The sequence below is a fragment of the Diadema setosum genome, chromosome 17 (assembly GCF_964275005.1).
Source record: "Diadema setosum chromosome 17, eeDiaSeto1, whole genome shotgun sequence".
Taxonomy (NCBI): Eukaryota; Metazoa; Echinodermata; class Echinoidea; order Diadematoida; family Diadematidae; genus Diadema; species Diadema setosum.
In genome coordinates, this window is record NC_092701.1 from 30256504 (window position 1) to 30273061 (window position 16558).

The window sequence follows — 16558 nt, forward strand, 5'->3', positions numbered from 1 at the left end:
TCTCCTTTCAAGACGTTTTCTTCCCTCGCTGAATATAAATAGGCCCCCATATAAATCCCATATTCTCTTCTGCTTTAGAAAAAAAAAACCCACAAAACTTCAAAGAGGTGCACTGTAAAATTTGTAGTTAACATGACATCTCATAGAATTCCCTTTCTCAAGATACAAGGAATGCTCATCCATTATATACTTTTCTGGGACATTTTTATGTCTTTTCTGTGTTAACTTAGTACCTGTAAACAAGCAAAATCATGATGCTGTGATTACTCATCTAGCTCATCGTGGCTTCATTCATAGTTCTAATGTATCATTCACTTTTTACATGCCAAGACAATTTTCCCTTTTAATGGTTAGAAGGAACTCAACATGATTAGTTTTAAATTACAAGGGTTTTTTTCATTGTACAGTCGGTATGCAAATGACGGGATTTCTATAAAAAAAAAACCAAAACAACAACTTTGAAGTACACTCCTGCCATGCAATACGTGCAATTTCTGGTCAATATTTGATGGCAGTTAAAGAGAACGGGGAGGATCTGCCACCCCTTCTACCTTTATGAGATAATGAAAATATAAAGTTTTCTGACCTTCATGCTAACAGACAACTCTATAAAGTGTATCATAACTAGTTTTCTACCCTATGGCCCGAATTCACGAAGGTGGTACAAATGAAACAATGGTTTAAACCATGGACAAAAACCATGGAGCGCCAAATGTTGAACGGAATATTTATTACGAAATTGGTCATTTCGTCAACGAAATGACTGCTTCGTTACGAAATTATCTTTTCGTGGATGAAATGTTCATTTAGTTACAAAATGTTGTTATTTTGTTACAAAATAATCATTTCATCGAAGAAAAGAGTGATTTCGTAATGAATTATTCCATGCGACACTTGGCGCTCCACGGTTTTTGTCCATGGTTTAAACCATGTTTTCATTTGTACCACCTTTGTGAATTCGGGCCTATGTGTCCATCAAGAGGCTGAAAAACTTAATATAATGTGATGGTCTGATGGATCATCACAAAATCCATACATTGTAGTAAAAATATATTTTCAAATATGAATTTGTCAAATACTAAGCTTTGAATTGATATAATTTGCCCTACTACAATACATGTTCAAGCACGGCTTATAACGGCGGCCCTCTGCATCATATGTATATATTATATATTGTACTGTGAATTAAGTCATTATTGGCCATATAAACATTTTGTATGTTATTTAACATTTCATTTGTCTTTACATACAAAATATGACTTACTATGTAATATGTCAATAATTTTCAGAATTGTATTTGTGTAATTGAACCTGCCTTTGTTATTTTTGTTATTCTGAAAGAAAATATGAAATGCAGAAAATAAAATCTTTTCAAACAAAAAAAAAACAAAACATGGAAATTACTTTTAGAAATGATTGAAAGTTATAAAACTGTGAAGGTCATATTGCCAAAGTCGGCTTTACGTGCATTTCCCGGCCCCTTTGTAATCTCAAACTTTATACAGGTAATGCAATGCTGCACACTGCTACTGGTCCGACGGTCCCTGACCAGTAAAAATCACTGTCGGACCAGTAACTTTTTCAGGAATGGACCAGTAAAAGATGGAAAAACTGGGTACCTACTGGTCCGACGGGAAGGTTGGACCAGTAGAAAAAAAAAATAGGTTAGTGTGCAGCCCTGGGTAATGTATAAAGGGAATGCACTTTTCTTCTTTTTGATCTTTGACTGACACAACTGAGAACAATTTTTTTTTTTCTACAAGATGCAAAGATAATAATAAATTCAAAGTGGAGCATGAATGACAAAATACTCACCGTGGTTATTTCTTGTCCATGGCAAGGATAGACAAAGCTGCAGTCTTTTGAGGTTTTGAAGTTATCCACAAATATCAGATTTTGCATCTCCCCCTGCAAAAGATACACAAACAAAATAGATTGAAAAGAACATAATGAATAAGATTTCACTTAAACAAAAAAAATAATATCATCGCTGGGGAAGACCTCATATCTACAAAATGTCAAATGTTCAGGAGAGCCAAAAAACATGGCGGCCAAAGCACTATATTGCGAATGGGATAGCCTTTCCTTTGACATGCCATGGTGGCTTCATTTTGGGGGTAAGACAGTTGGAATATGGACAGGACATCACTTACTCCATTATTTGACCATTAATTCAAAAAAGTCATTTTCATCAAAATTTCAGATGCAAGGTCTTGTCACCCCAGCAACGGTAGACAAATATCCATGCGCTAGCACTAAGCTTAACTTGCCAAGCTCATTCATCATCATTTGTGACCGTGCATCACAAAACAAACAAAAAGTCGCACCCCTTGCTTTTACATGAGGATTCAAAAAAGGTGAAATGGGTCAACCGAGTCAATCTTGAGTTTTTCATATTTTCTGGAAGAGCTATCCTTCTTCTACATTATTCTTTAGAATGGAATCATAACATGAATGCGAAAGTGTGTTTACACCAGTTTTCACTTTTTTCACTTTTTCACAGTCTTCACTTTCAAGTTTAATAACTTTTGACTAGCATGGCTTGGTAAAGATTAAGTGCTTGAATAGACCCTGTACTTCAGAACCTCTTCCCTCAGTTCACACTTTCCAGAGCGTGTGCTTTCTTTCCAGTATTTAGGTAGGTTAGGGGAGCCCATTTGCATTAAGTTATACATCATTTAAAAGCTTAGAGTCTGCTCCTTCAGAATCTGCTCTCAACTAAAAATCCATGTCTGGTGACTTTTTGTTGGTTTTGTGATGTAGGGTCACATTTGTAATCCAACCAAACTTGTCCTACATGTAGTTGTAGATTACCACATTGTAATAGCTGCTGCATTTTGCATATCAATAATGTATATCAAAATGTTTGAAGGGCATAGAAATAAATGACCTTGTCTTTGATTAAAACATATACATACATACATACCTGTATGTCCAACATACAGGAAAAAATAAAAATACACCATCAATGAATTGAAACACAATAGAAGTTTTCAGCCAGGGCATTCCATTACATGTCCAAAAGATTGCGTATCTGCATTAAAGGACATTTAATGTAAATTTCTGCGGTATTGAGATTTTCACGCATTTCGTGCAACCAGAAGCTAGCATGAAAATAAAAACACACACATACTTTTACATGCCTTATTTGTCAATAGTTGATGTCTTGATTCCACAAAATTAAAAACCTGTGAAACTCATCTTATTTGGCTGAGTGCAAAAAAATTACTTGCGTGAAAATATCCACTTTTACAGAAACCCTTTTTCCTGTTATCTGGGGCCCGTTGCATAAAACTCCAACCGGATTTTTTTCCGGTTGGAATCACAAAATTCCGGTTGGAAGCTCCCAACCAGAGTTTTTATGCAACGGATTTTACATTCTTAAGTTAGCAACCTTAAAAAATTCAGGTTGGGCAAATCTGCCCCCCCACGGAAAAAAGCAGTAACTGACATTTTTATGAATGTTTACTTTTTTGCAAAAATGAATAGTTTACCCAATGCTCTCCAATGTTAATAGGTCAGTTTTGCAAAAAGAAAAATGAAAGTGACCAAAAATACAATTTTTCACTTTTGCAAAAAGCAGTAACTGCATCCAGTTGATTCAACTTTGCAAGTTTCCCCACGGAAAAAAGCAGTAACTAACAAAGCCCACGGAAGAAAGCAGTAACTAACAATTTAGTCTTTATAATTCAGACTCTGTATAGTCCTTCCTGTATATTTTTTTCCCTAATACCTTTTATTTTTTCTACTAATTTTTTTTTTAACAATGTAAACAGCAGTTTCTCCCATAATTTAGGAGAGTAGATATAAAAAGATTGTTTCACCAGTAACTTGACTCTGCCCGCAAGGAATCATATGACAAGTTGTAGAAAAAGCTTCTTTCTGGAGACTAGCAAACCTGGCAGACTCAGCGCGCTCAGAGTGCAGAATACGCGTGCAGCAGCTGCTTGCATGCGCATAAATTCTGCAGCATACAGTAACTAGCTAAACATTGCATCACATCACAGTCATCACTTGCATGAACAGTATTGCAGGTCTGGTACAGTCTGAGTGATCATGCCAGTGCTAACCATGCTGTTACACAGTTTCTGCGGTCCAGGCATGCCTGTAAATCTATCATGAATTGCAGAGGAAAAGTCATGGTAGCCGTGGCTTTGGCCAGAACCAGAAAATGTAGGTGAGCTGAAAATGGGAAATATATTGAAGGGAGATGAGCACTAGTATTAATGCACTAACGTTAGTCTAATGTTAGATGTAGGCCCTAAAGTTTAAAATAGGTCTACCAGATCTAAAGTTACAGAGTAGATCTAGATTCTAATCTATTAACTGTTTAGTGTTAGACAAAATGTCAGTAGGCCTAATCTAACGTAATAGATCTAGGTCTAGCACTAACATTGGGCATAGATCTGTAGTCTAGCTTAAGTGTAACGTCAGAGTTCGACTAGGATCTAAGACGAAGAGATTTGACTTTATTGTCTAGTCCAGGGTCATGTGTCAGGGGCCAGGCCGGGCACTCCAAAGTTCAATTAGGGTAGGTCCTACATAGGTGTCTACCTTATTTTTACACAGAATGCCATTCAATCTACAAGACCTAGTCTAGGTCTAGCGATAGGTCCTAGATCTTATAGATCTAGACTAACCAGAAAGTAGAAGAACTTTATAACCTGGTGGTGGTAACAATTCTCCTCCTATGGTCATGTGACATGTGCAGTTACTGCTTTTTTCCATGGGGAAAACAGCAGACTCCTGGCCGTCTGCAGTTACTGCTTTTTTCCGTGGGGAAACTACCCAGAATCAAGGGTGAGCCACCGCAGTAACTGCATTTTCCTAAATAACATTTAAAAAATAACGGAAACATCATTTTTTCCTAGGTATTGTTAGACAACTAGGTATGGTGCATAATCATACCACAAAATTATTTTTGAATGTTTCTGTGTTTTTAAAGAATCTGCAAAAAACACAAAATCGCATTTATCTCAGCTCAGCAGCTATGCAGTTACTGCTTTCTTCCGTGGGGGGGCAGAAATCCCAACCTGAATTTTTTAAGGTTGCTAAAAATGTTTTATGCAACGGGACCCTGGTGGGGTCTGTGCAAAGTTTGCAAGTTTATGACAAGTCTACTCGGCAGCTGAGAGGAATATAAAGGAAAAAGAAGCAGATGATTCATTTTCCTTTTTCAATCACAAGACAATTAATATCTGAAGAGTTTATTCGCAAAAACCAATAAGTCCATATTTGCCAAATGGAGATATTTGCGATTAAACGTCAAGAAAAATAAAGAGAATAATAAGAAAATTTTTGCTTCTGTTGACCATAACTTCAAAAATGTACCTTTATATGTAGTGACCAATATATCAATTAAAAGGTATTATTTTGTACTTTATGACAGAGACCGTACTTCAAAATCTTCAAAAATGGACTTATGGGTTTTTGCGAACAAACTCTTCATCTCATTTTCCTCCGATTACAAGACAATTAATATCTCACTTCCCTATACAATTAAGGCCAGCTAGTCCTCTCTGCAGTATTCAAAGCTTTACAAAAGTGATAAGACATCCATAAAGTGCAGCAACCAGGGTGACCCTGCCCTGGATTGATAGCTTCTATGACCTCTGCTGAAAGAACAAGACAACAAGCTAATATGCATTAGCAATTCAGCAGGCAGAGGTAACAATTAACACCAACTGATGAGTCTATTTTCTCCTTCCATCAAAGATTGTCGGCACCTGCTGTGCACTGGTGCCAAAACAGGGGTAAAAATTTATTCCACGATTGACAGTACTGGATATTTTATGATTTGAGGAAAGGAGGCAAGGGAGCAATAAGTACCTGTTCCATATATTTCCCTGTCTAGTTCACACCACCCATGCAATCACACAGACCCCACCCCCTTAATCTGTTTTTCTGATTCAATGTAATACATATGAAATATACACAATCACTTTGAATGTATTAACAGAATGAACAGAACAATTTTGCAAAACAATCTTTTTTGGTCAAAATCTTGTACAAATTAACTATTCAATTACAAAAGCAAATAGCTGGAAATACTTTCTATAAGTTAGACACGTATCTATCATTAGGTACTGACATATAACAAAAGTGAACAAAAAACTCTAGATACAGAATCTGTTATCTTAAAATGTGCAAACACATACACACACACACACACACACACACAAGTGGATAGACCTACTTACAGGCATCAGCTTCTTTGTATTTCACATTATACTGTATATTTTACAGTATCAAAGTTGTCTGGATGATGCCTATTTCTGCCTAAATATAATATTTTTCTAACTTTATCTCATTCATTTTGTCTTTATTTCATCCTGCACAATTCCATACTGTTGAGCATTGTCTTATCCTAAACTATTTCACTATTCTGACCGACAATTTTAAAATCTTAATCTGCTATATTCAGTCATTCATTCATGACAGTTCTGCATGAATATACATATAAATAACAAAGAAAAAATATCCACTGTATCAGACTGGCATTGCTAGTTACTGTAAAACGAGGAATATTCGCGTGCATTTTAATTTCACGAATTTCGCGAGCGCAAAGATTCACGAAATTACAATGCACGCGAAAGTTCTTGTCTACACTATATACATTGAATGCCAGTGGCAGTTCGCAAAAATTTCATGCCGCAAAAACGACCGTCGGCTCCAATTCGCGAAAAATTCATGCCGCGAATATATCATGTTTTACAGTATAAAACATTCCACAGTGAGATCATTCATGCAATTGATGAAACCAGCCTATGTCCTCCAGAGGTTACGATCTATGATGTTGGCTTGCAACAGCCTGTTGAGAAACCTGCTTGTTTCCATCTCCAGGGCATAATGAGTGATACATGTATACACATGTTACACCAAACTGTGAGACTCTACCTCCCAAACCTAATCAAGTTGACCCTGCCAAATCCAATTGGCCACTGGGATCTGATATGAAACTTTTTTTCTCTCTCTCTTTCTCTCTGCAAAGGACACTTGTTGAACTTCATATTCCCCTTTCCCCTCTGCTCTCATATCAGACCAACATGATAGTGTGGTTATTCTACTGCTTGTGTGACATTCTCAAATCCCGATGGAATCCCATTTTCTTTGCTCATTTTTCTACACATAAATTATTCTCAAAACTGTCAGCTCCTCAGATTTCTTGACGCATGATTCAAATACAACACTGTAGTCCCTGATTACTGCAGATAAATCTTACTTTGTTGATAATTTGCCTAAACATGAGAAAAATCACTTTTACCACATGGGGAATGCTTTAGGACAATTATAATTTCTTCAATTTGCACGTTGTAAGAATGAAGCCTTAATTCTATTTACATTTTTTTTTTATTTCAAATTCATTGCATAATAGAATGAAAGTGACATTCAATACAAACAAACATGCAAATTAAACAAATTGATTCCATTCATGAATTAAAAAAATTGAGATTTTGAAAAAACATTGCATTCTAATCAGTTTTCTTCAAATGTTCAAATGAAAAAATATTATCATGAATATTTGATAGAGATGTTTGTGTTACATTTTTTCTTAATCACTAAAAATGAGAAAGGTTCTGAGGCCAGAGTTCGCAAAAGAAAGGAGGCCTAATACTCTTATGCAAAGAAAAAAGTTTCCATCATAAAATGACAGTTTTAAAAAGTCTGTCGGAAAGGATATTTGCCATACCATACATAAAATTCACAGAAACAGCAAAACCATTCGTTTATTGTACCTTTTACACTGGCCACAAAAACTAGAATCATTCCCCCCCTTTTTTTTTTTTTGGTGCAGGAAAAAATAATGGAATACTTCTGAGTTTTTGTGGTGCATGTGCACCTTACTCCTGTTTGCGAGTGGAGGTGGCTGATCAATGTTATTCTCACATATAGATCAGGAAGGAGATTCAGAGGGTGGATGTTATGTGATTAAAAACTGAAATAACACCGGCAAGCCAGGGAGCGAACATTTGAAAAAAAAAAAAAAAAAAAAACTTTAAGAAGACTACCAAGCTTCAAACTAAAATTCCTCCTTCAGGAGCATTTTTCTTTAAAAATTTCGTTTTTTTTTTTTTTTTTTTTTTTTGTTGCTCAAATACCAATAGTAGCCTGTTGATATGCAACTTCCAGTGAAAAACTGGAATGTGAAAAAAAAAAAATATGGTTTTGTGGTGGCAGTGTAAATGCCCATATCAACTTTTCATGTAGAAAGTTAAAAATGTTGATTCCCTCTTCTGTTGTCACAGTTATTACCCCGTTGGAGACAAGTCCTGAGAATACTCGGGCAGGTGTCTATGGGAAATGCATGTTATAGCAAAATCAGTCCATCCTCAGCGGGTTTAAGTTCAGGTAGTGTCAGAATTAATGGGTAGCCCAATTCATTCACTGCCTAATAGGGTGCTTTTAACCCATTGAGGATGGGCTGATTTTGCAACAACATGCATTTCCAATACACACTTGCTCAAGTTTACTCGGGACTCGTCCTCAACTGGTTAAAAAATCATTGCCCATCAGCGAATATGCACATCGTGGCATACTTTCGTTGGTAAAGGACGACTCCAATCAAGATTCTTTGAATATGTACTCGAATACACAAAGATTAGTGATAAAGCTGTGCACAATTCATAACAAGGATTCTCAAATATATCTGAGATTGGCCAGTCTTCCCACCCCATATAGTATCCCCATGCAACCATGTCTTTAACACAAGCCTTCTAGGGGCTTCAAGAGCAGACAAATGCCAGGTGGTTGAATGTGGTCAAACTTCAACAGCAAGTTGTTTTTCTTGCTTGTAATTGTTCCTCAATCTCGAATGCACTTTATCCACACATGGTACATCAACCCCAGCAGTAGGCATATCCAACAGAGCCATCACAAAGGTGGATGCACTTAAGATAGTAGGGTCGGGGGAGTTAGCGGTAAAGGTATTGAAAAGGATGCCCCATCACAAACAATTGATGTAGCAGATTTCATAACTTGCCCACAGTCTGCAAGTCTTGGATTATGGAGTTTATAAGGAACATTCACTACGTAACTCATGCATGATATGGCATATAAGCTTTATAAACATTATAAACTTCATAAAAGCCATTGAGTGTCTGGAAGGCAGACACCGGTAACATTTCACCAGCTTACACCCCTCATCTTATTTTTACCCCCTCTTTTAGCCAACCTCCCCAGCTGCTCCTACTTAAGCCAACTGAGGGTCAAGTGAAGTCAACCACATTAGGATCTCGGTGGGAAAAGGACGTTTGGAAATACGCAGCCTCTTCAAAACACACAGCTAATGTCTGGGACAGGGTATACTTTCAATCAAAGAGGTAAGGTGGGATGTATGTATTAATGACATGGTGGTGCAACATGAAGTGCTTGGATTGAAATACACAAGCTGTGAACCAGAATTATTATTACGTGAAAGTCTGCAGTAAAATATGGACATGTGTCCTTCCAGCTAGTTAACATTAATGGTTGGAATTCTTCTCTATTTTCTGTATCAGAATATGCCAACTCTGACAGGATGATGACTAATGCATTCCTATTCATTGTGACTGAGAGATTTACTTTAACCTGTTGAGGACCAGTCCCGAGTATACTCGAGCAGGTGTCTATGGGAAATGCATGTTGTAGCAAAATTAGTCCGTCCTCAATGGATTAACTATAGTCAGAAAGTCTATGCTATTAATCATACACTGTAGATGCAATGAACTGATGCTATATGTACATTTAATATGTTAGGTAGTGTTGCAAATCTTCTTTAAAAAAAGTTATCTATACATATATGATTATATGGATGTCATGGAAGGCCCATCCCAAGACATACATAGAGCCAGGTACAACACTACCACTGCGATCGACCTAAAGATAATTTCTGTGTAAGTAAAAAATATACATGAGTAAACAATACGCAGTAATGAATGCTGTCAGATGATATAAGTAACTTTTGAACTAGAATGAGTGTTTATTTCAAATGTGTGAGCCAGCATGTGTAACCAGATAAATGAACTTCATTTCACTCTCTGTTATTCATCAAATACATGCACCATTGTAGTTAAAACTTCATAATTAATGTCATGTCTCATATCCTCGAATACTCAACAGAGCAAATCATATTCACTTTGTCTGAGGGAGGAAAATGCTACATCATGGAATCAAACCTTTACATCTCTGACCACGCCGATTGGTGAATAGCTTGGAAACAAGACAATAATGGGCATTTCATCACCTACACATATCATTTTGCACCAAACAATACAATGTGTGATGTAATCATTGTCATCTTGCAACATACTTACCCTAAACGGAACATCAGTTTCCATAAAGTTACCACCAACAACAAAGTTTCCAGCTGTTGACAGGTCTAACCGTGATTGGCCAACCTTTGTCGGTAGTGATGCGATCTCCTCACAGTCCATGTAGACTCGAATTACCTGTCGGTTGATACCAACCCCTACCTGATGCCATTTATCATCAGCAAATCTTTCCTCCACAAATCTGCCAAGGGAAAAAAAAAGGTAAAGAGCTTTCATTTCTATCTCTTAACACATTGATGAGGGGGGAAAAAAACTGTCAATAGCATTCACTGTCAGAGCCAAAACACAACTTATATTTCTTTATTGAAATTATTGCATCTCTGTATGAAATCTATAACTTAAACAAATATATCAGCAAAAAACTTTGGCAAAATGGGACTAGAATAATGAAGGCTTGTGTGACAGTCATTTCTTTGATACAATATTCTACATATGTACTATACAGACATCTTGAAATATCCATTCTGGTCTTGCGACTGTCATGCTGTTTGAACACTAATTTGCTATTATTGTGATTATCATTAAAAAAAAAAATCACTCTTTAGTGTTATGGAAGACATGGGATGATAATGATTGCCTTGTGACGTATGCTAGTGTAACATTTTACCAAGCTGATTCTGAAATTTGATTACATCTCCATAGACTCAGCGCATGCCATACATGAATCCCAGAAACAAAGTTTATATTGGAATGCTTTCCTACATGTTAGGTTCTATCATAACAGTTGTGATATGTTTGTTTCATGCAAATTCATCAGATTTGATTGGCAACACAGTTACAGTATATTATGATGAAACATACCCATGTTGCATTCAATGGGTTAAATGTATTTTGTTTTGGCATTTGAATAAAATGTCACCCAATGTAATGAATAGAGACAATCACAAGGGAAATGGCATCAAACATGTATGATATAATGATAACAGAAATTAAAAGTATCCATGAAATCAATTAGACCCGTTTACGGTGCGGGGCTGGGCCGCGGCTGGGCCGTGGCCGAGCCCTCCTTCATTTCAGTGTAAACGCGCAAAAAGCCAAATGTGGGGCCAAAATTGGCCGCGCATTTGGCCATGCTCTGGAGGTGGTCTCGTCTCGGCCGCGGCCAAGCCGCGGCCGAGCCTGGCCTTTTCTCAGTGTAACAAACTGGGCCAAATGCGCGGCCAATTTTAGTCTGGCTTCCAGACCCTCTGCCCGTACTATTTCGCTATTCAGGATATTAACCCCCTCAACGTCGAAAACTAGTATAGTTTAAGGTGGTTTTGTCCTGCAAAGGATTTTTCCTTCGGCAAAGGCCTTTGCCCGAACGGCGACTTCGTCACCACGGAATCCAGTTGGCAAAGGGTCTGAAAACCAGACTATACCAAATTGCGTTTGTTTACAAGCACCACCACCACAAAATATTGAAAGGTTTGAATTAAAAGCGCGGCCAAGCCCGGCAGTGTAAACAGAAAAAATTGCGGGGCTCGGCCATGGCTCGGCTGCTGCTGTAAACGGGGTCTTAGATATATTGTAAAGAACAGATCCCTCAGGAGAGTGAGAGAAAAAAAATAGAGGCAGACTGAGAAAAACATAGAAAGAAGAACACTGAAACACAAAAATGCACATAGACAGGAGTAATTGCATGAACAAAGTACACACATTGACAATACAGTACAGATGTATGTACATCATTCAACTGTATTTTGATGAATGCAAAGAGACCACCAAGGCCAACAACAACAACAGCAGCAGCAGCAACAACAAAACGACACACACAAAAACTCCCACTTGGGAAGAATTGGATATTGAAAAGGAGCCCTGATGAAATCCACACAAAATGATTTCAGTTATGCAATGGTGTGTCTAGAAATACATTACCTGGACATAAATATAGGTAATTGGTTTTGTTTTTCATTGAATATTCTCAAAGTTCCCAAAAATCTGAATACTTAAAATTGTACCAGGCAAAACAAAGGAACAAGATAATAGGTAAGACCTCTTTGACCCATTGAAATTATAATGTTCCATGGACTATGAATTATGATAGCAATGTTATCATTATAGCAAATTCGGTCTAAGTTCTCAGGGCATAAGTTTTTCAAGAAATAACGAGATTACCGAGGAATCCAAAGATACCATCAATCAGTTTGGTCACATCCCTTGTATAAATGTAAATGCAAATGTATCTAAATAATAAATAAAACTTCAATTTATGTTTAAATGTATAAAATCTTAAAACTGTTTTAGATAGGACTCAAAAGAATTCAAAAACTTCAAAGGTCAACTATAAATAGGAGCATTTTGGAGTATTCATTACAGTTGAACCTCTCGTATCCGGACAAGTCGGGACCGGGGCTCATCCGGATAAGGGATTTGGCCGGATACGGGAGACTCAATGCTTTATACATGTACATACCGTATAATAGAGCTCTATGGTACATACACATACACAGTACTGATGTAGCCCATTGTAGTACCACATGTAGTAATGTGTATACTGCGACCTTTTCATTGTTACACTCAGTAACAGACCCCAAAATAGAGGTTCGTGTTTGCAAGCGGAAATTATTTTCTTTTATAAATTCTTGGGATGATTTACCTAAATAATTATTAAGAAATGTATCAAGTATATCGTCGCTGGGGCGACAAGACCTCGTATCTCAAAAATGTCAAATGTTCAGGAGAGCCAAAAAACATGGCGGCCAAAGCACTATACTGAATGGGATAGCCGTTCCTTTGACATGCCGTGGTGGCTTCATTTTTGGGGTAAGACAGCTGGGATTTGGACAGGACATCACTTAACCGATTATTTGACCACTAATGCAAAAAAGTCATTTTCACCAAAATTTGAGATACAAGGTCTTGTCACCCCAGCGACGATATGTAATTCATGTGTGTTTCCTCCCGTAATTATTAAAAAAGGATAAAAAAATCACGGCGAGATTGCGTCCGGATAATAGAGAGGTCCGGATAAAGGGAGGCCGGATAATAGAGGTTCAACTGTATTTCATTTGGGGAGGTGATAGCGATATGTTTGCCTTGTGTAATATGAATGCATTTGATTGTTTTCATAAATAGGCTTTCTATTACTAATGGTAAATTCTTTCTACAAAATCAATACATTAGAAGCCCAACATTACAGGAATAAATATACAAGTTACCTAGCAACCTTGTTTCATAGTCAATAGCCTGGCTGTGGTGGTATTGCTGTCCAGTCCACAAAAAAGAAAAAAAAAAATCTAGGACAACCTAAAGTGGTTGTGACAGCAGCTTGACAGGTAGAAGACTTCCTGACATGGTCAGAGAAAGAGCAAATCCATTGGAATTCAAAGCCTGAAACAAATACTTTTGTTTGTTTTCATATCTCACTCACATATACGGCATAAATTTAGTGAGTCTACTTTTTTTGTGTGTGAATCAGGACTTTCTGACAGTTTCACGAGTGGTTAAATTCACAATAGGCGTTTTCACATCAGCCCGATGTTTCGAAATAGTGCGATATTTTCTGACTTGGGAAATTAACCCGATCACGAAATAGCGTGCTATTTGATAATGTGAATACAAATTGGCGCGCTAATTGATCGAGAAAATTTCTCGAGTCCAACTTGGGAAATTTCCGAAATAGCAGGATAATTAATGCGAAAAGCGCGCTATTTGATAATGTTCGGGCTGATGTGAATAGGAAATAAATAGCGCGCTAATTTGCGATCGCGAAAAATATCTCGAGCTTGGATTTTTATCGGGCTGACGTGAAAACGCCTAATTGTTTAGTTCAATGCTGAATGGAGAAATGTAGGCGCATAATCACATTTCATGTGGAGAGCAGAGTTTATATTTTTACATGTTTTTATATTCACCAAAAGCAACTGACTCGCAAAATGCACAAAAAATAAAACCTCATGAAATATTTGTCATATACTGTAATCTGCACACTATTCTTCCTGACAAGAAAAAAAAAAAACAAGACAAAACAAGGCAAGTGCCAAAATGTGAAGAAATTGAAGAAATTAATGTTTTTCTAACTCCCAGAAGTTCATTAACCCCGCTTATAACCTTTGACCTTGTGGTGACCTTCAACACCCCAAGGGACATTTACCAGCCAAGTTTGGTCACAAAAGGACATATGGATTAAAAGTTATGCGCCAAACTCGAAATGAGCCGTAAAAACTTAACATTGGGCCCTAAAGGTTTGTTGACCCCTGTCTACGACCTTTGACCTTGCAGTGACCTTCAACTCCCCAAGGGACATCTACCATCCAAGTTTGGTTACAAACGGACATGTACATTAAAAGTTATGAGCCATAAGCAAAATGCGCTATAAAAACTTAACATTGGGCCCTACAGTTTATTGACCACTGCCTGTGACCTTTGACCTTGAGGTGACCTTCATGTTTGATAAAATGTGTAACTTTGTATAACCACTATTCCCTCCATGTTTGATTGAAATTGAAGTCCTCAGTAGAGAGTTATTCAAGTTTTTGTAGCCTTACGGACAGACGACGGACGGATGACGGATGGACAGACGCTGCAGGCGATCCAATAGTCCCCCCTCACCTCTGGTGGGATCCACAAAAATGAAGCATACTCAGAACATTGTTGAAAGTTGTGAAGATAATTTTATGTAGAACTTTAGCATTGTAAGTGTTGAATCTACAAGGAGCATATCAGAAGCTAACAACATGTTTGCTTCATTGCACAAGTGCACAAGTCACTGGACCAAATTCACTTCATTTTGGGTTACAAAAATCAGAAAAATACCACTGTTTTTGTTTGCATAGTGAAAACACCTAGAAGCTTGCACTTTTTCTGATATTGCCCTCTCTGTTACAAGTTACACATGTGCATCAGATCATCAAGGACACACAGAGCAAACCTGAATGTATATGCACATTACAAATATATTTAACACTTTCATCTTATACCGATAAATAAATTAAATGATGCTCTGACGATGTTTTATACAATGCAAGTTGTTGCTTTTTACTCTAGCTCTTTTTTCATTCATTTTCTGTCTCTCCCCACAGGAGGAATAGCTCCACACACTAACAATAAAAAAAAAAAAATGCACTCCACATTATTGCTTGAACTTGGCATCATCAAAACCTTCAAAAACACCTAAAACTGGTTCTTCCGACCATCCAAAACACATTTATGTCAAGGGTCACTCGGCACCTGAGAAAACAAACAGAGAAGTGTAATAATCCCTCCAGGAAGATGAGGAAGAACAAATCATAAATCTGAAGTCCATCCCATCAGTCATTGCGGTCTACAGTGAAGGTCTATTAGAACCGTAAAATGTGAGATGGAAAGCAATGAAATAGATTTTGTGACCTCTGGTTTTGTTTCAATGGCAAGCTTCTTGAATTCTCATCACGGAGAAAAGCCTTAACACAGCTCAATGAAAAATATCAGGAAAGTCTAGAATAGAAGTGCAATCATTTCAGATCAAGATGACATTTACTATTGCAGAAGCCTAATAACAATGAAACCACGACACCAATGCAGCACCCATCTCCTTTTGGAGGAGACTACTCTTTGAAAAGAACTCTTGAAATTGCAATATTTCAGGACGAAACTAGAAATGTCGCTTTGGCGACTGGTATGCCTCCGCCATAATGCATGATTTTCCCAATAGGTCTAGATAGTACATGTGGACAATGTGTGATTACACTTTCACAAAATTGGCAAAATATTGAAATGACAAGTTTGTCACAAATGTGTTGAATGTTCACCTTCCTTGACCTAGGTTTAATTGGATGAATAGGAGAGCATGTATCTAGGGATTTAAGGACTTTAACTTGACTTTGACCCATTCATACATTTAGGCATTGAGTAATTTTCAAGGTACAGGTGTGGAGAAAAAGTGCAATTTCTGAATTGAATAGTAAATTGTTACCATTTTCATCTGGCCCTTGACCCTAAAATTCATAAGATAATCACTTTCAGGTAGAACATGCATAATATGTACTAAGTTTCAAGATAACTTGAGCCACTTCGAGATATGGAGGAAAAAGTTAGTTCAGCACTTTCACTTGATCTTTGACCTTTTGACCTTTGAGGCAAAAAAAGAAGAAAAAAAAAACTTTCCAAAGAATTTCTATTAGGTTACACATGCATACACCAAGTGTAAAAAAAATAATAACCCTGCTGGCATTGCATAAATATGAGGGAAATAGTAAAATTTTGAAGTGTTGCACTTGACCTTTGACCCCTGACCTTTGACCCCATGAACCCTACATTCTCTAGATAATCACTTCCAGTCAGTACAT

General features: G+C 37.2%; 1 protein-coding gene across 1 annotated transcript in view; it reads right to left on the minus strand.

Moving 5' to 3' along the window:
* Positions 1–16558, minus strand: part of LOC140240590 (uncharacterized) — a 64977-nt gene that overhangs the window by 19721 nt on the left and 28698 nt on the right. The window contains exons 4-5 of the mRNA XM_072320352.1: positions 10293–10491; positions 1816–1908 (exon numbers count right to left, since the gene is read on the minus strand). Coding sequence (XP_072176453.1) covers positions 1816–1908; positions 10293–10491 — 292 coding nt within the window. The remainder of the gene's footprint in view (positions 1–1815; positions 1909–10292; positions 10492–16558) is intronic.